Genomic DNA, 19,668 nt, shown 5'->3' with positions numbered 1-19,668 from the left:
ATGACTATATTTATGATCACCATCTGGGGCTTGGGAAAGGCAAAGCATATGGTATTTTAGCAGAATTGCTAGAACAGTATTAATTTGCAAGGATGCCCCCAATTAGTCTAACTCATTAATTTCCGGATTTACCCTGTGCAGGATGCCTTCCTGGCCGAAAGGTAGCAGGCCCTGGAGTGTTATTTCATTCTCTCTGCACTCATTTGGCGCTGGTGCTCCCAGCTGGTCTGCAGGGATTTCAGACACTCTCCGGAGTCGGGAAGCACAGGAGACAGAGCATGTCTGGTGTCTCTGCCTGGGGCCGCAGCTGCCCCGAAGGAGCCTGACAGGGAACCAGGGCTGGAAAAATTCCCCACCTTGGCTATGCTTGTTTCTAGAGCTTTCTACTCACCCATCCCTGCAGGTAGCATCACACTGTCCCCCTTCCACCTGCTAATCACCTCCCTGAAGTCCTGCCACTCACTGCCTACTCAGCAAGCAATTCTAAGGCGGCAGCTGCTGCCTGGCAAGGACACCAGTGAACTCTCCAACACAGAAACTGCGGCCTCGCCTTCTCATCACCTGCCCCGCAGAAGAAATCAGCAGATGAGGAAATAAGGGCAGCACGTGTCTTCTCCAATCAACCTCTCATCTGGGAGTTCTCAACCCCAGACTCTGCTTTTACCATCAAGAAATTGCAGAGAACTCCAAAAGTCATTCAGTCAGTCTGAGGGCTGTTTGTGTGACATGCTTGACGGCCTTGGTCACCTTCCTTACTCCACTCTGAATCTCAGTTTCTGCATCTGTAAAATGGTACAATGTGCTATTCTTTTAGTAAATACTTGGTGAGTTCTTAGTAGAGGGCAAGATCTATGCTTGGTTACTGACAATAAGGGTAGTTAGCATTTACTGAGTATTTACTGTGTGCCAGGTGCTGGGTTATTATTATTTATTTTTACTATTTTAAATTAATTAACTGATTTAATTCTCACTAGAACCTTATTAGCTGGAGTACCCCTCCATGTAACAGATGAGTAAACTGAGGCATGGGTGAAGTCACAGGCTCAAGATCAAGCAATTCAATGGTGGAGCAGGAATTTAAATGTGGGCTGTCGACTCCAGAGGCTGAGTTCTTCTATAGCCAGTCAGCCATCAGTGCTGCCTTCCAGTAGGGACAGAGTATGGCTATGAGGGATGGAGGCGCTGATCTCACCAAGCTGTCTAGGGAGGTAGACAGACAGAACATATTACAATAGCAAACGATGTTGGAAGGACAGAAGCGTGGTGCTGTGAGCATACCTAACCATGGCTCCTGCCCTCTTTTGCCTGAGGAAATGACACGGCATCTGAGACCTTCAGACCGAGAGCAGCTAATTAGCTGAAAAGGATCAAAGCATTCCAGGTGACAGTTCCAACATGTGCAAAGGCAAGGCAGGGAGGAAGGCAGGAGGCCAGAATGCAGAGACTGGCCAAGGGAGTTGGCAAGAATGTTCTAGAGAAGGGGGCAAGGACCGCTCCACTTAGGTCCTAATACGCCTATTAAATATTTTTGTCATGAGAGGAATAGTAATCCATTAAAGCGTTTTAAGAAAGGCCCTTGATGAATTCAGATGTCTGTGTTGAAAATAACCATGCTCTTCACATGCCAGGCAGAGTAAGTGTGAAAATCCTTTCAGATGTTGTACAGTGCTCCAAGATCAGGGGGTGGGATGAAAGTAGTTCAGTTCACTCTTCCCTGTGACTTGGCATCATCTTGGTGTCACCCTTAGACATGCTGAAATTATGACTCTCATGGCTATTCTGATAGAACAGGATTTAGCAGCTACAGATAAGGTGATCTGAGGGGTGTCAGCAAAGCAGATTGGCCACAGTGTTTCTCAGAGTGACACTTGCACAGCCTAAGCTTCCAGCATTGGTCAACATCTGTTAATCTGCAAATGTTATCGGTTCATTTCTATCAAGTTAGGGGTTGACTAGATCACTTTTATTAGGGCTGGAGCCCTGTAGAAGTAGTAATCATGATGCAAAAATTCTGGTTGTGGATGGGATATAAAAACCTTAGAAGAGAAGGCAGTGTCCCACCAGGGAGCGTCAGGAGAGAGAGAGGGGAGCCCACTGTGCAGTGTGTCCACTGAAGACAAACCCTTCCTGGTCAGCCAGGACACATCCTGTGGGGGGGGGGGGAGGCAGGGCTTGTATTAAAGATGGATGATTCTGTACTGAAGAACTGGCCCAGAATAACTCCAAAATATAGAATTAAAGATTCTGATGCATCTTTGCTAGGGAGGGGGTGATTTAGTAATTCATTCCAAACCTGCAGCTTTTCCATGTTTAAATCCTTTCAAATATACAAAAGCCAATAAAGAAAGTAGGTGACCCCACTGATATGCTGGGGGAAGAGGTCACAGGTGATTCACCATGCTCCTAAGCACCTGGTGTGTGGCCGCTGATGCTGAGGGGTTTCATCAGCATCTCCATCTCCTCCTGGCTCCTTGACTCATGGGACTCACGGACTACGTGGAATAAGGAGATGTGGGGAGGGTTTCTGCCTGAGGGCAGAAGCCCAGGAGGAGTGCCTCTGGCAAGGCAGTACGTAATTCATCCCCTTTCCTCTTGAACTCCAGCTTGCTCCATTTGACTCTCTCCATCCTTCTTTCCTCATGGCAAGGGAGGCCCCTGGGCACCTGTTTGCGGACTCTGCTAACCCCATTGTCTCTTACCTTGAGCTTTGACATCATCCACCACGGGACAAGGGGTCTTCACGATCACGTCACTTGGCCTGGAACGCCGTCCTGTGTTGTCCACTCCCCACAGGGTAAACCTGGCAGGGGCAGGAAGGGCATGGTTATCAGAGAGTCTGGCTGGGGACCAATGGTCTGTAGCTCTGGTGCTCTTGTCACCCTGAGGCAGAGTAAATGCCATCACCCCAGGCAGAAAGCACACCGTCTCTAGCTTCTCCCTGTTTCCTGGTGGGTTGTGGTTGTAACTTACTGTCTTGTCTGTGAGCTTTTATATAACAGAAAGCATCAGGGCACAGGACACTGGCTGTGCAGGTAGAGTCCCCAGACCAGCATTACCAGCATTACCTGGGACCTTGTGAGCAGTGAAAATTCTCAGCTCCCAACCCCAGACCTACTGAATTGGAGATTCCAGGAATGGGTACGAGAGCTCTGTGTTTTACCAACCCCTCCAGGCGATGCTGAAGCCAGGCGGCATTTGACAGCACTGAGCTGAGGGAAAGAGTGCATGTCTTTGGAAATAGATGGCTATGACTTGGGTTTGAAGCCATGTGGACTTATAGCTAACTTAAGCTATCGTTATAGCTACAGCTAATAACAGCTTTATTTTCTCTTATCTGTAAAACAGAGATGAGAGGACAGTAAGACTACTTGTGAGTCACTGTGGGGCTGAGATGAGATTGACAACGTATAAGGAAGACCTGCGCAGGATGGGATTCATGACACTGCACAAATCACATTAGTTCTTTTCTGTCTCATCCGTTCTGTCCTGCGCTCAGTCGCTACCTCTACACACAGGATGGAGGACAATTTCCCTCTTTAAAGTGAGATGCAAGACCGCCCTAGTGGAGGGTCTCTCCACTCTCCTATGGCTAGACATGGCTAGACACTTCATGCCTGGCACACAGCTCACTCTGTTCCACGGAGACATTACCCACTGTAGACCAAGAATCCATGGTCCCTGGAAATGTCACGATCCCCCAACAGTGTGATAAGACTGTAAGAGCCTTCCCAGGAAGAGGATGAAAACCGGGCTATCAGAGGCTGAATGTAAAATCCTCCCCTGGGTCATAGAGCTGGATGGAGAAGAAAAAGAGAAACTCCAGCTTCTGCTTTTCAGAGGGGAGTTTGAGCACAGCTGCGACAGTCAGCTCTGGTGTCTGTGTGTCCAGGGCCTCTGGTAGACAATGTGGTCAGCCCATAGAAAACCATGAATGCCGCCTTTCTTGTTCTCCTTCAGCTGTGCTGCAGTGGTGAGAGCTTGGGAGCCTAAAGTTTACACTAATTGCTTCGTCATGGTAGTGTGAGAATTAATGTGAGCATAGACATTCTTGCCCCAGCTCAGGATCCAAGAGTTCAGCAGAACTTATAGCAAGACCTTCCACAAAGCAGAGCTGGGACAGGATTGAGGGTGGGTTGGGGACTGAATGAGAGAGAGGGTCCATCTGACAATCAATGTGTTACCTAAGGCTTAGAAAATTTCCCTTTATAGCCCAGAGAAACTTCTAGAAATTAAAAGTCTGGGATTAAATGATGGTGAGCTACAAAAGGTGGCTGGAACCCATCCATAGGCAGTTTAGGACCGGTGGCCTTTTAAGATGCTGGCAGGTAGCAGTCAGTGAGCAGGCAGACTACAGCCCTGACCTGTGTTCCAGAAACTCCCACAGGGCTCCAGGAAGCAGACAGGAAAAAACCAAGCAGGCCTGGATGTGCAGGGACAGAACATCAGACAGGGTGGACTCAGCAGTGGGAACTGGGCCAGAGCTCAGATATAAGGGTCAGACATGCGGCCTGGGGGCAGCATTGAAGCAAGGGAGGGAGCCCACTGTGAGGACCAGGGCACAGGATCAGGCTTGTGGCCCAGCCCCGTGACCATTCTGGCCCCAGAGCATCATCCTCGGGCAAGAACAGGACTTCATACCTCCTGACTCTGATGAAAGCTGAGTGCCACAACCAGGATCTGGGTAGAGTTTTCCAGAAAGACCAAGTGATCCCACCTCTGGGGGCCTATTATCAGGCTCTCTAGCAAAAGAAAGGGGCTCACTTAAGCCCCTGGAGGACAGTCCTACCAGGATTTGTATGACATTGTAAGTCTTTGGGCTTGCTCACTTCCTACTAGATGGAGGGGACACAGGTGGGACAGGGACTTTTGTCCCCTGTGGGAATCAGACAATAAGGTGCAGGTCTGAAGTCTGCCCTGTGGGACCTCTGGGCTCATCCCTCAGGACCTCAGCTCAGGATGGTCCTCCATTTTTAATAGCATACTTTACTTTTAATATGAAGCAGTTATCATGAAAAGACATGCTTCAGCCAGCCTTCTAACTAGGGACGAAGCTTGGCCTCAGAGTCATTCCTCTGCAGTGCTGGCCTCTGGTCTAGAGAATGGGCTCATTTTTTCACTGGGATGGCACGGGAGCACTTTTCACATCCTCATGTGGAAATGCCACCAGTGGTCATTCAAGGAAGGCCTTCTCCTTCATGGCTCTGTGGCTTCATGGCTACATTTATAAAGGCTACACTGAGGCCTCGCAGGGCAGCCAGAGGGTTAGCTGGGGTTAGTGGGGAGAAGCAAGAAGCTCTGTGCCCAGTCTAATGGCTCGTCCAAAGCTCCTGGGTTCCTTCCACTTCAGTGGCCTGTGACTGTCCTATCCATGGTTAGTGACCTGGTGACGTCCCTAACAGGGACCCGTGTGCTTGTGTAACAACACAGACCAGTGCCAGCTTTGGGTTCCAGGCTGAAAACCCTGAAACTATACACGGAAGACCCTTAAACCGCCTGCCAAGAGCAGCTGCTGTCTCTGTCTTCCAGCTCCCCCTCCAGGAGGGGTGGTTTCTGCTGAACCCCTGGATCTGGCTCCCCTTTCTCCTGAGTTACTTGTTTCCTAAAAAGACAGCACCTCCCCTGTGAGCACCTGCTGTGCCGAGGGGCAGAGTGCTGGCAAGCTGGCAGGTCACCTTTCCACTGTGGCCTCAGTTTCCTCATCTGTAGAATGAAGATGTTGGACTACACACATTTTAACATCCCTTTCAGCAAGGGGCTCTTAACTGTTTGTGCCACAGACCCTTGCCAAAGCCATGTCACACACGGGCTGCCAGGGCAGGCAGCTGAGCTGAAGGGCAGCTCTGGTGCTGTGGGTGGCAGGCTGGGGGCAGCTCAGTTAGTCCACATGGGATCATGAGTTCATGGACCTGCAGTGGCTGGGGAGTGAGACGCAGTGCGTGGAAACCCCACATAACTAGCTGTGGTGACCCTGGGGAAGTTCCTCAGTGTTGTTGAGCCTCACTTTCCTCAGCTATCACCCCATCTCAGAGTGGAGGATTGTCAGAGACACCGGGTGTAAAGCCCCCACGCACAGCCGTCCATCAAGGACACCTTCCTCTCATTTCATAGTAAGAAAATTTAAGTGTCTTGCTAACTTGGTGGTTAGAAACAGAAGCAGGCTTGGGGCCCACGTTTTCTCAGATTTCGCTCCAGGGCTGCCCTCCTCCTACCCCGAGGAGGGGGTCTGGGCTTCCCCAATCGTCCTCCGGGAGGAAAGCGGCTCTCAGGCCGCCAGCCCGGCCCTCTCCTTACGATCTGCAGCGCCACCTAGTGGGGACCGGCCGTTTCTTCCTCTGCCCTGTGCGCTGTCTCCAATTTCTTCAATTACCAACATTGATAGAAGGTTCTTGTTTTACAAGACGTAGAAAGGCAATACTGGAAGATCATCACCGACAGCAGGAGTGGAAGAAAGTATTGACCTCCATCTTTGGTCAGAAATGGAGCCAAGTCAGGCCGATGTGAGGAGAATGGCACTCTTGACACCACCACGCCAGGCTCTGGTTCATAGGAAACTGAAATTCCTAATTACCAACCATGACTTAGTCACAACTTGGGATTGTTGAGCCCTTATTGTAAATGGCAATTCAAGTTTCACTGAGTTTGAGACATCTTGCAACAGATTAAGTAGCCTGCACTCCTAAAGCCTGTTCTCCTCCTGAGGGAGCAGCTGCCCCCTATCAAGAGAGCTGATGAGGGTCATGGAACCGGTGGCATTGCCCAAAATGGAGGAGGACATCCATGGTCTCAGTATTATCACCGGTGTCTATACATACTGTCCAGATCCTCTAGACTATCACTCGTCTTTAGGTATTTTACTTTTGTCATGCACAGCCCATAGTTATACCTCTTTTTTTCTGCGTGGAAGATATTCAGCCTGAACATCCAAGTTCATCTCGCAATCAGTGCCATTCACATTTCTAGTGCTCTTCCTCTTTGAACTCTTTAACTGTGGAAATGGAAATGATTTACTCTGGAAACACTGACTCTATTCTTGTGACCTCATCTGTAAACTGTTGAATGTTTTTCATACTGATGGGGTCAAAAGGTCCCAGAACTATATCACTATGAATTCTGCCTCCGTGCCCACTTTTCCCCATCATGACTTAGATGCTATCACTATCTCTCCTCTTTTGGTATCTTTTATATCTCTGCTTCACAAATAGTTTGCAAAGGTTCCCAGAGTACAGGGAGAAATGGGGAAGCGTTCACAGAGAGAATAGGGCTGTTCCAAAGGCCATGATACAGTTCACTGTATTTTCTTTAAAGAAAAATGCTGACCGTATCCCACCTCTATAAATTACTTCAATGCCACCAGAGCTTGTTTTCTAACGTGGAACTCTTGGTATCCTACTCCTTCCCTCAAAAAAGAAACTAATAGTAACAGTCTCCTTTGACTGACGGTGGTCACTGTTTCTCCAGTCTCACTTGCTTCCTTTTCCTTTTCCTCCCCATCTGCTTCAGCCCTACTTGACTATGTGCTCCATTCCCCTTCTTGCTTCTTCACCTTTCCCCCTGTTTTTCCTGAGCCTGGTGTGCTTTTTCCAACATTCCTCTACCTAGTGAAATTCTACCCAGCCCAGCTTGGATGATACCCACTCGAGTTGGAATTAATTACTTCGTTATTTTCTCTTCTACAACATGTTACCTGCACTTCAATCTAACATTGATTTCATCCTGTCTTATGTTAAAGCTAGATTTTTTTATATGTTTCCCCCTACGTTGCAAACTCCTTGAGGAACAGGACTATGGTATCTTTCTAGATCTTTCCCACTCCTATATCTGAGCACTCAAGAAATTTCTTTCTAATAATGCCAATTGGGATACGACTTTGGAGACTCAACATCTTTTACTGAGTCTCTAAGGCAGGGATTTTCAATTGGTATGCTACGGAAACATTTAAAGATCATTAATTAAATTATTTTCAAAAGAAGCTCAAAGCAACAGTAAGTCTATTCTTATTTTTTACTCTTCACTCCCCATCGACATCATTTAAGTGTGCCACAGAAGTTTAGCTATAGGTTCAAGTGTGCTGTGAGATAAGAAAGGTTGACAAATACTGTTCCAAGGGAGCTCAAGTGACAACAAGAGACCAGTGAAAAGCTTTGGGACATTGAGGGTAAGGGATCACTCGTCAGGTGTGGGCTGTGTTACTCACATGTAAATGGTGTCCGGTTCTAGGCATCGTATGATCAGAGAGATGGTGGTGAACTGCTTGTCTGGCACCTGCGATGGCATGGCACAAGGAGACTTTGCTCCAGAGATGATGTCATCCACAAAGCTCAGCACCGTTTCTGCCCAGAGGGGAAGGAATGGAATAGGTGTGAGAAACAGCAATGACCGAGCAATGAGGAGATGGAATCAACTTGATAGGACTTAATATTAAAATCGCTCAGTCCCCAATCTTCTCCAATTCCTGGTAGAAAAAGAAAAACTAGAAGAAATGATCTTTTCTGGCTGTTACATATTTAACCCATCAGTTTAGAGCCTTTTGTCTAGAGTTAGCTCAGAAACAACTAAGGCAAGACGCACTTTCAGCTCTTTCATAAAATGTTTCTGGCATGGACAGAGAATAGCTCTGCTGGTCCGCGGTCACTGCCAAATGTTAGTGATACCTGTGCACACAGGGAAAGGGCCCCTGAAGGCGTAGGCAGCTCTCTAGGCCTGAAGGCAGCTGGACATGTCCTCAAGCCTCAGTGATAGGTTCACCAGGAGCCATTTACCCTGAATTAGACTGTGGATGCCACCACGCTGCTGCTGACCACAACTCATGCGTAAACTTCAGGGATTATCCATGTTGACATTTCCTAAGTGTAGACAGTGAACTACTAAAGCATGGAATGTTTTTCTTGGGGTGTTTCCACTACTTTAAGGTTTCCTTCTTTTAGCTGGACCGACAAAAGCAGAGTTTGCTTTAGGACAAGACATGGGCAAGGCATCTGTTTGCACAGGCTTTTGCCTGGAGGGGGGTTATTAGCAAAGGAATTTTTTTTTCTTTTTCTGTAATCATGGCAGTGGTTAGCGGAGGATTGTTTCCTAATTGTGGGCTAGGATAACTAGTGTACTGTATTGTTGTTTCTTTGTGAGTGGGCCTGGAGGCAATGAAATGGACACCTCTTTTATAAACCAGAAGAAAAGCAAAATCAAAACAAGACTTTGTCGGCTGCTCACCACGCAAAAATTCTTAAATGGACAAGATGGCTGCTGCTTGGAAGGAACAAGGGCTTCTCTTTCTCCCTCCTTCTGCTGCATTCCCCAATGATACTGAGGACCTGGAGCCCAGCTGCAAGGCAGGGCCTTTTTCTTTTATTTTTTACCACCTTGGACCAAGGTTAGCCCATGAAGTAGAGGACGCTCACCTGTCTCCACTTTAGAGTGGTCCATTCTGTCAGTGACTTTCTCTTGACGGAGGAGGTAATCTACAATCTGTACCCCAATCGGTGGCTCTGAGTGCTCCCATTCGAGGACCACGAGGGTACTGCTGGGTTCGTGAACTGTGGAGAGTCTCAGGCTATGTGCAGACAGAAAGGAACATGAACTGAGGGCCCAACGGCAGCCACTGGGCACTTCTCAAGTGTTACAGTGGAAACTCTTCTTTTTCAATCAACTACAAAAATGACCTCTTTGAGGGCCTGTCTCATCCACTAGATCAGCGGTTCTCTACCTGTGGGTCGATCCACAGAAACTGTATTAAAGGACTGCAGCATTAGGAAGGTTGAGAACCACTGTACTAGATAGTAAGGTTCTGGATGATCTTTGAGATCTATGTTTTATGCATCAAGTGCCTGTTACGCATTAGAAACTCAGCTGCTGTTTGTAAATAAATAAGTAGGGAAGGCAAAGATGATTGAATGCGTGTTGCATGGGTCAGAGGAGGGTTTGGGGGGTACTACTACTTGGTATAGCTTGAAACTATTATAATTCAGGATTTCCTCTTGGAAAACATTAAGAGCACGTCTACATAAAGCACATGTAAAGACCTTACTGACAGCAGCATTTAGGAGAACCTCGCACTAATAAGGCCACAGTTCATTTAGCTTCAGTACTGTTGTCAAGATCTGCCCTGCTGGTGGGGGAAAGCCCTGGCTTCCCCTCTTGTCATGGGTGCTAATGTACCTTTCCCTGGCCGCCTGTTGGCTGGGCCGTGATCAGCCTGTGTGGAAGCAGTGCTCTAGCAGGAGTTCCCTGGGCAAGAAAAAGCTGACCACAATTCCCCTTAGGGGGTGATGTCTGTATCTGCCCGCACAGGTTCTGTCTTTGGTCTCGGGCATCTATAAATTCTGGCCTTTGCTTGCTTTTCCCACTTCACAGTCTCTTCATGCTTTGCAAGTTGTCCATTTTGACCACTGTCTTGCCTTGCTGTCTCATACCTCTCTGTACCTTGTATAAACTTAATAATCATTGTTGACATTTGCTGGTCTGGATCTCCTAACTGTCCAAGTGGTTTCAATTCACTGCCTTGTTCTGACTTCTTGTATGTGTCTCAGGTTTCCCTCTTGCTTCCAATTTGCTGTTTCTTCCTAGACCACTGGGTTCTTGGAATGTTCTCAGTTTCTACTCACTCCAGCCTCCCTCCCTGACAAGTACCCTGCCATTCACCTCATGCTTTGTTCCCTTATCTCATGACCACCCCTAATCCTGGCCCTCCTTCCCGCCCCTAGCCTCCCAGGTGCCTAGAACCACTGATTTCAAGAATCACTGGCCAAGACACTGTGAATGAACCATTCCAAACCGTTTTCGGATTATTTCGCAAACATCTGTGAATCACCCATCACTTACAAGGATGAGCTTGCGGCTGGGGATGCCGTGGTGCACAAGCCCACCCCAGCCCCTGCTCTTATGGAGCTTAGTGGGCACTAGAAATATGCAATTATACATGTGACTTAGAAAATGTGATAAGAACTTCAACGAGACTTCATAGGAGGCTGTGGGAGCAGCAGGAAGGAATTCTACTGGGGAAAATAATACAAACCACATGGCCTTCTGCATATGGCTTACTACGAAGGAGCGCATAGTCTACACATGACATTAAGGATGGACTAGACCCAAAACAGTGCGGATATTGACAAACTCATTAATTAGAGTCATATGCAGAGTCCTATTTTGAAGAAAAAAGCATTAGGAGGCTTCAGTAAGTAAGACTTAAGATTTTCTGAGAACTCAATTTCTGTGAAAATATGGACCAAACCCAGCCTCTTCTGAGAAACAGAACTGTATATGATTACATGGATTTGTGTAAAACCAGAGTGCCTTTCTATTTCCAGCTGAAACTAAGGTCTGCTACTGAAGGATGAGATCAGAGTTGACAAGAAAAGTCAAGTCTTTAATGGACATTTCCTGTTTATGAAAATTTAGCCCAGTTTGATCCTTTGGTATGAGGTTTAGTAAATGTAGGTTTATTTTAAACAAGCCCTAGGACCTGATGACTGGATCTGTGTCCACCTGACGACTGTTTGGTAGCTCCAGTGCTGGGCCTGGTGAATCAGTCTAACAGCCCCAGGTTATCTTAGTGGCTTCTTTTTCGATAAATGTGAGGACTTTTATTAACAGTAACTGCTTCTCTTTTTACTCAAGAGCTCCAAGTCATGATTAGAAAGTGGAAGAAGCCAACGGCTGGTGCATCTAAAACCTCCTACCCAGAGAAGAAGACAGCAGAGGAGAGAAGACAGTGGCTTGTAACAACTGGCCGCCATTGCATCCCCCTCTTCCCCGGCTTTCCTCTGGCTCCATCCTTTACTGCCCGCCACTCAGGCCAGAGGGCAGCCTCTCGGTGGCTGCTTTCTTCCTGCAGCCACTGCTCCTGCTTACTCAGCCTCCAGTGACATGGTGCCTGTTCCTTGCTCTGGGCTTCTTTTGCCTTATCAGCAAGGGGCTCCTGCTCTACCAGCTCATCCTCCCGGCAGGCCTGGCACTTCTGTGGCTTCACTTCTGAAGCAGATGCCACGTCAGAGGCTGAGAAGGGGCCCGGCTTCAGGCCCTGGCCCTCTGCTTGCCCAGTTCTGTTTAGCCTTTCACTGAGGGGAGGAGACTGGGCATGTTTATTCTCAGGCACCTTGCAGCACTTCACCCTCTTCACCCTTCAAATGCAGACACCCCCTGATGGTCATCTCCAGCCCTCCGCTCCTCCCACCTGATACTGCGGTTCTGCAGAAATGTTCGGGACGTCCCTTCTCCTAGCTGTGGCTGCACCTGTCATTTCTTTGGTGCTGACTGAAATTGTCTTATCACTAGTGTTTACTTTTTTGCAGAGGTCCAGACTACCTTTCTGTCTGCACATCGAATATTTCTGCAGCACTGCACCGCTATAACTCCAAGCAAGCCCAAACGGACCTGGCCTCTTCAGCAAAACTGCGTGTGCTCCCATGCTTTTTCTACCCTCAATTGTGTCTCTTTCATCTTTCCAGCCAACAAGGGAATACGTCTTATGTTCACTCACCACGGCTCCTTCCTCCTCACCCCGACTGTCAGTCAGCCACCGAGTCCTACTGGTTCTACCCCAAATCACTTCTCACTTTTCTTCCCTCTATACAGCAATGGCTAACAATATGCCTCTTAGCCCTGGTTCTGCTTGCTGTGGTATCACCTTGGAAAAAATCTCTAATCCATTCCGAACCTTTTCCTTCTCTATTAAATGAACAGTATCTAACTGCTCAACACTGCCCGGCACCCAGAATTTGAGAAGTGCTTGGGTTGTTGGTCTAGATCTATAAGGTCTCGTTAGAGACCTCTCACTTCTTCCATTGCAGCTGCTCTCTTACCCGGATTATCTTCTCGCTATGCTGTCCTACTTCCTGCCACCTCCTCATGAAGCCTTCATCGTTTCCCAGATTCAGATTTGGCCACTCCCTCCTCATACTTTCTTCAACTGTTGCTTGTTACATTAATCACAGCTTCTATACTAACCCCAATCTGTATACCTGCCTCTCTGGTGGCTGCAAGCTCCCTGAACGCAGGCCCTTTGTCATATTCCTCTTTCTGTTCCCTGGTACCCTGTCTACTGATCTATAAATAGCAGACACTCAGTATGTGCTTGCAGGGTGGTGCTGGTGCTGACGTCTGCGCCAGGGAGAGGAGGGAAAGGAGAAGCGTACACGGGCTGCGGGAGAGGCGCGCAGGTGGGGAGTCCATCGGCTCCAAAGGCGGTGGAGTCACACCGACACCAGTCCTCGATGACATCTCCTGTCCCTGAGCACCAGAGAGAGCTCATGGTGGCCTCCTGCAAGAGCTGCACGAGAGAGCACGGGAAAGGGTGAGTGCAAGGAAGCCAGGGCTAGGCCATGAGAAGCAAGAGGCAGAGCTCCAAGGATCTGCACAGCCCTAAATGACTTCCACGTCCCCACTTCACCATTTTGGTGTCTAAAACTCTTAAGTCCAGGACATTGCTTCTGGGAAGCTGGAGCCTTGTAGGTCATGGGTTCCCCAAGTTCCCCGATTCCATTGAGTTCCCAGTACTTTCCAAGGGGCATGCAACGTCCACTATCACTGTATCCATTTCTAGATAGAAAGAACTATTTCCGACAAAATGACATCAGGAGTGTCCTCTCCCTTTGGCATAATAGCTTGTTTCTGTGGTTAAGGGCTGTCACCTGGGAAGCAAGTCACATTCCAGCCACAATCTCCCTCACTTTCCACTCCATCATTCTATACCTCAGGCTCTAGGAATGATGACTTCTCTACCTCTTGTCTTCTAGTGGTCACTCTTCCCTCTTCCCAGAGGCACCTAGCACTAGGCTGTTTATAGTACCTCAATTTACAATTAAACAACCTAAATGCCCACCAATCCAGGAATGGATTAACAAGCTGTGGTAATGTATACCATGGAATACTTACTATTCAGCCACTAAAAAAGATGGTGACGTTACACCTTTTGTATTAACCTGGATGGAGGTGGAACACATTCTTCTTAGTAAAGCATCACAAGAATGGAGAAGCGAGAATCCAATGTCCTCAATTCTGATATGAGGACAATTGATGCTAGTACATGGTGGGGGGGTGATGGAATGGGGGAGTGGAGAGAGGAAGGGGGGTTACGGTGTGTGACACGCCTCTTGGGACACAATTGTAAGAGGGACTTTACCTAACTAATGCAAGCAGCGTAACCTAGTTCTTTGTACCCCTAATGATTCCCTAACAACAAAAAAAGGAAACAAACAAAAAACAAATACCTCTCTCTGTACTGTCACCTGCCCTCCCCATCCCATCCGTCCTAGTAATCCCTTTGCATTCTCTCAGCAAATCTTGTATCATACTTATGGTATTTATGCAATTCCACCTTGAGTTGTGACCAGGCACTAGACATTTCTTCCTTAGTAGATCATGAACAGGAGAAGTGATGTGGCACACAGTCTAGCAACTGTGCCCTGCACAGTACCCCTGGGTGAGAGTTCCAACTTTGCCCGTGATTGTCCCATGGCCTTGAGTAAATTACATGAACTCAGTTTTCTCAATGACAAAATGAGATAAAAATAGCACTTTCCTAACACAGTTTCTATAACAATTAAATGGAATAATGTATGCCAAATAAAATAATATATGCATAGTACCGGCATACATTAGTCACCTATAAATGTTAGCAATTATTATTGTCTTTGAATAATGGAGTTGACTCTTCTGTAGAGCTTTGTATCTATCACGGAGCCTAGAAGAATTCTTTATATTCAGTGGTTTCATAGACATATTTACTATTAAATAAAAAGGACAAAATGACAAAATTAGGACAGTGAGGTAATAGAATTTGTGACAGGGCAATTCCCTGGTGAGTTGGTGGATTCTGATGGTGTACTGACTCCTCGGTGTGGCCCGGCTACATTGACCCCAGCCCAGGGGAGGGGAGAGGGTGGGATCTGCCACAGGGAGCCTGGCTGGTTCAAGATACCTAAGGTCAGAGCCTCTTCTCTGGGTCAGTGCAACCTCTGAAGTGTCAACTGTTCCTTCTGATTCCTCGCTCCCTGCTTCTCTCTCAGCACACCCATACCCAACTCGTAAATCAGAGAAAGGAAACTTAGCTACTGGAAAAGTTTAGACTAAAACATTAAAAAAGAGGAGGGGGATATTAAGAATGTTGAAAAAATAAGGAAAAGAAAAAGGAAGGGAAGTGCGGTGCCTGTGGCTCAGTGGGTAGGGCGCTGGCCCCATATACAGAGGGTGGCAGGTTTGAACCTGGCCTTGGCCAAATTGTAAAAAAAAAAAAAAATAGCCGGGCATTGTGGTGGGCACCTCTAGTCCCAGCTACTCGGGAGGCTGAGGCAGGAGAATTGCCTAAGCCCAGGAGTGGGAGGTTGCTGTGAGCTGTGACACCACAGACTCTACTGAGGGTGATAAAGGGAGACTCTGTCCCTTAAAAAAAAAAAAGAAAGAAAGAAAGAAAGAAATAGAAAAAGGAAGGGAAAAAAGATAGCTCTCCAAAAATCAAAATTATTACACCTAAAGCCAGTATCTATGTTCCATTCTTTCAGAATGTAAGTGACACAGGCCATCTTAAGTTAGAGTAGTTGGAACAACTGACCCCCAACCCAGACTGTAGCCCCTAGGGAATGGGAGGCAATTTTTGATTATAACTATAACTTGTGCAGAGTTTTATAATTTGTAAGGCCCTGTTGGCTGCTAACACTTTGACAGTTACCAACATTTACAGTGGAAGAAGCTAGGAGTCGAATAGGTGAGGGGACTTGTTCAAGGCCACAGGCTAGTGAGTGGGGTAGTGCCTGGATGAAATTCAGCATGACTCTAGATACCTCTGGCTCTTTCCATCAAGCATTCTCAATGAACACTGTATCCTCCAGCTTCCAGCTTTAAGCCTGCTGCATAGCAGGACTTATGGTATTCTCTGGTTGAAGAAACCCTATTACAATCAAAAGGTGCATTGTTTAAATGCCATGAAACTTCCTTTGAGATAGGCAGAATAGATAGAAAAGAAATTGTGACTGCTGCCTCAGAGAGTCCTCAATCAACAATTAAGCATCCACAGGGGCCATTTGCTGAGTTAAACATTAAGGACACAGTGATGCACAAGACACATATGGCCCTCGTATGCACAAATCTAACAAAAAGTAAAAGTTGCATAAAATAGTCACACTCATGATAAAGGCTTTAAAGGAAAAGGGTGAGATGTTGTAGGTGCACGTGGTGGCAGAGGGATGAGGAAGGAGGCAGTCTCTAGAGGGCTTTGCAAGGGCCTCCATGAGGGTGTGACTTTTGATCTGAGCTTTGGGGAATACATCAAAAGTTAATTTGGTTAGTTTGCAACCCATGAGTGGATTAACAACTGTGGTATACATATACCATGGAGTACTATTCAGACTAAGAAAAAATGAAGACTTTACTATTTACCTGGATGGAGGTGAAACACATTCTTCTTAGTAAAGTATCTCAAGAATGGGGAAAAAAAATCCAATGTACTCAATACTACTATGAAATCAATATATAAACAATTATACGTCCACATGAATGATAAAACACAAATACAGTCTATCAACGGGGAGAAGAGAGGAGAGAGAGGGCGGGCGACTGGTGGGATCTCACCTAACCTGCACAATGTGAGGGTGTTCAACATGGCCCTCTGGGTGAAAGGCTCTACTACAACTTGAACTTTACCTTGGATGTGAGGACAATATAACCTAAAAATCTGTACCCTCATATTAATTTGAAATTTAAAAACAAAAGTTATTTGGCTCCAAAAGTTGGAGTAGTGTTTCAGGTAAAAACAAACAAACACACACAAATTATGATGACGACCAGCCTGGATGAAACTTGACTTCTAAAATAAACTGGAAAATGTTAGCCTGTGAGAGACAGAGTGGAGGGCAAAGAGATAGTGAGGGAGGGGCAGCAGGACTGGGACATTGGGCCTTGGGGTCACGGCAAGGCAGCGTCACATTTCAAGAGCAATGCTAAGTCATTAAAATATTTTCAACAGGGGAGGAACATGATCAGATATTCAATCAAAGGGAATAAGGACCAACACCTATGAGGACAAACATTTTAAACCCCATTTCTTATAAGCTTTAATTTTCCACGTTTGATTCACTCCACAAGAGTTCCTGCTCTCTGAATCCTGGGCTACACGTAACTGCAAATACTTAGATGAGCGTAGAAGATTAAGAAGGAACCAATTTGGAAAGAAAGAGAAAGAGAAATTGCATTTTTTTTTTCCAGTACGTATGATGTGCCAGGCATTGCATGAGGAATTCACATTTGTTAGCAGATTTAATCCTGATTCCAGACAAGAAATAAAATTGTCCAACTTTTGTTATTGTTTTCCTCTAAGGAGAGTGGCTGAACTTTTAGGCCAAATCCATCCATTTATTTGTCCATTCTTTTCATCCATCCATTCATTTTCTTTAGTGGGGAACCAACCACGGCTCGGCCCTAGGTTATCATAGAGGAAAAAGCATTTCTCCCAGTCCAGAGGGGAGTAAACAACTGTGACAACAGGTGATGGATGTGAGCTGTAAAAAGGGTGTGTACACACACAATGGGAATTACATGAAGGAATACCGGCATTGGCGCACAGGAGGGGAGGGTTCTGGACAGCTGGTGGTATTTGGGCAGAAAGTTGAAGTACTAGGAGGAATTTGCCAAAGGCAGAAATGTGGGAGAGGACCTTCTCGGGACTGTGAGTTTGAAGTGTGAAGGGCCAGATGGAGGAGAGACAATGTGTTGTGTTGGAAGAGGTCCAAGGAGCTAAATTTTGGAGTATAAGGTGTAGAGTGGTAACTATCTAACTATGTAAGTGAGGACAAAATTGAATCACACACTGCCTCATAATGCTTGCTAAGGATTTTAGACGGTATTCAAGAGATTCTACAGAGCCATTAAATTACTTTGATGGAAAGTGATCAGAAGTTCATATTAGATAGACGGTTCTGGGTGGGAGAGCCCTAAGAAGGGCTCTGTGTAAGACGGCACCCAGAAGTCACAACGGATGCCTGAAATATCAGGCCGTGACCCAGGTATCATAAAAAGAAGATGCATTCAACAGATATCTGTAGGTCTTGACAGTGGAAGCGATGTTGGGAATGGTAAGGATATTCTAGGAGGCATCGCTGGTCTCCAGCGAGGGCAACTTGGTGGAAGATGGTGCCACTCAACGGGGTGGGAGCACAACAGGGATGGGTTTGGGGTGGAAAACCATGAGTGCAAGATTGTGGGGTTTGAGAGACCCGCTTGCTTATAGGGTCCGACCTATTTGTTTCTTTACCATAATCACAGATCACATTAGACTGAAATAGAGCCTCAAAACTTATCAGAAGAGGACAAGTGAGGCCAGGAAAGGGGCCCAAAGATATGCCAGGGAGGAAGAGGTAAAAACACACGCTGAGTGCTGATGTCATGACTTAGCCCCTTTCTCCTCTTGCTTAGCTTCGTCACTCCCGCCTTCACTCTTCAGAAAGGGCAAACTTAGAAAATCAGAGGAAGGAACGTGTGACGGTGACGGAACTCTAGCCAGGGGCTCCTTGTCTATGCATTCAGAAACTAACGCGTTTAAAATATGGCTGGATGGAAAACATCCCCCCCCCCCTCCGCTCTTGAGACTGTCTGTGCAGGGAGAAAGGGAAGGGCTGAGGTGTGGCGATGCCTCAGCAAATGCCGACTGCATCCCCCTTGCACTGGGCCTCCTCCCCTCCGCAGCTCCACACATCTGCTCAGAAGCTCTGCACATCCCGCTCTGCAGGACGGTTGGGCACGTGCTTTCTGACTCCACTGCTCCCAGGCAAGCAGCCCAGAAGCTCTTGGGGTGTCAGCCATGGCAGCCTGGGGTGCTAGTGGGAGACCACATGGGGCAGGTAAGGGTGGGCAAGGTGCTGGGTTGAAGCCACTGAGGCTCTGAGTCTCTGAAGTGACCCACCCTCCTTCATCCTTTCCAGCCCCCTCTTCTCCATGGTGTCTCTTTTCCACACCTCTTCCCTCGTCCACCTCTCTCAGACTGGAGAGACATTTGTAGGCCACGAAACAATTCATCTTTGTGTTCCTGCGAAAAACCTTATTTTCAAACATTCCATGAAATATCTGTGGCAGAGGCGGGCTGGCAAGAAACACATGCACATACAAAAATCCCTCCTGTCGGCTGAGCATTACCTATGAAACAAACTGTGACACACCAGGTGTTCCTTACAGGGGAAAAAAGAAAGCAATTATCACCCCACCTGGACCGGCACACCTCTCAGGCAGGTGAGCCGCTCACGGCTGCGACTCTGGCTACATTCTGTCCCCAAGGCTGCCTTTGCTCACAGTCTCAGAAGTCCCACACCTGGAGTGCCCTTGTTTTTCCTTGGTTGTTGTTGATGCTGTTGTGTGTTTTGACGCGCTCTGATCGCTCTGTCCTTGAGCAGGTTGGAGAGGCAGGAAATGAGCTGAGACGTGGGCTCTGCCACATTTCTGCAGCTCCTCCTTCTGGGCCCATTCATTTTCCCCGGCATCTTTGCAAAGGGAGTGGCAGAGGCAAAGGAAGACTGGCTAGCACGTGTCATGACCTTGCGGCATACAAAAGATCTGTGTGGCAGGGAGTGGTGGCTCACGCCTGCAATCCTAGCACGCCGAGAGGCCTAGGCAGGTGGATTGCTTGAGCTCAGGAGTTCAAGACCACACTGAGCAAGTCTCTCTACTAAAAATAGAAAAACTAGCTGGGTGTTG

General features: G+C 47.2%; 1 protein-coding gene across 1 annotated transcript in view; it reads right to left on the bottom strand.

Moving 5' to 3' along the window:
- Positions 1 to 19,668, bottom strand: part of ASTN1 (astrotactin 1) — a 316,741-nt gene that overhangs the window by 11,010 nt on the left and 286,063 nt on the right. The window contains 4 exon segments of the mRNA XM_012802586.2: positions 2,700 to 2,800; positions 8,195 to 8,330; positions 9,396 to 9,547; positions 13,128 to 13,261. Coding sequence (XP_012658040.1) covers positions 2,700 to 2,800; positions 8,195 to 8,330; positions 9,396 to 9,547; positions 13,128 to 13,261 — 523 coding nt within the window.

The sequence above is a fragment of the Otolemur garnettii genome, unplaced genomic scaffold (genome assembly GCF_000181295.1).
Source record: "Otolemur garnettii isolate 467f Iridium unplaced genomic scaffold, OtoGar3 scaffold00016, whole genome shotgun sequence".
NCBI classification, from domain to species: domain Eukaryota; kingdom Metazoa; phylum Chordata; class Mammalia; order Primates; family Galagidae; genus Otolemur; species Otolemur garnettii.
This window is presented reverse-complemented; position numbering and strand designations above follow the sequence as displayed.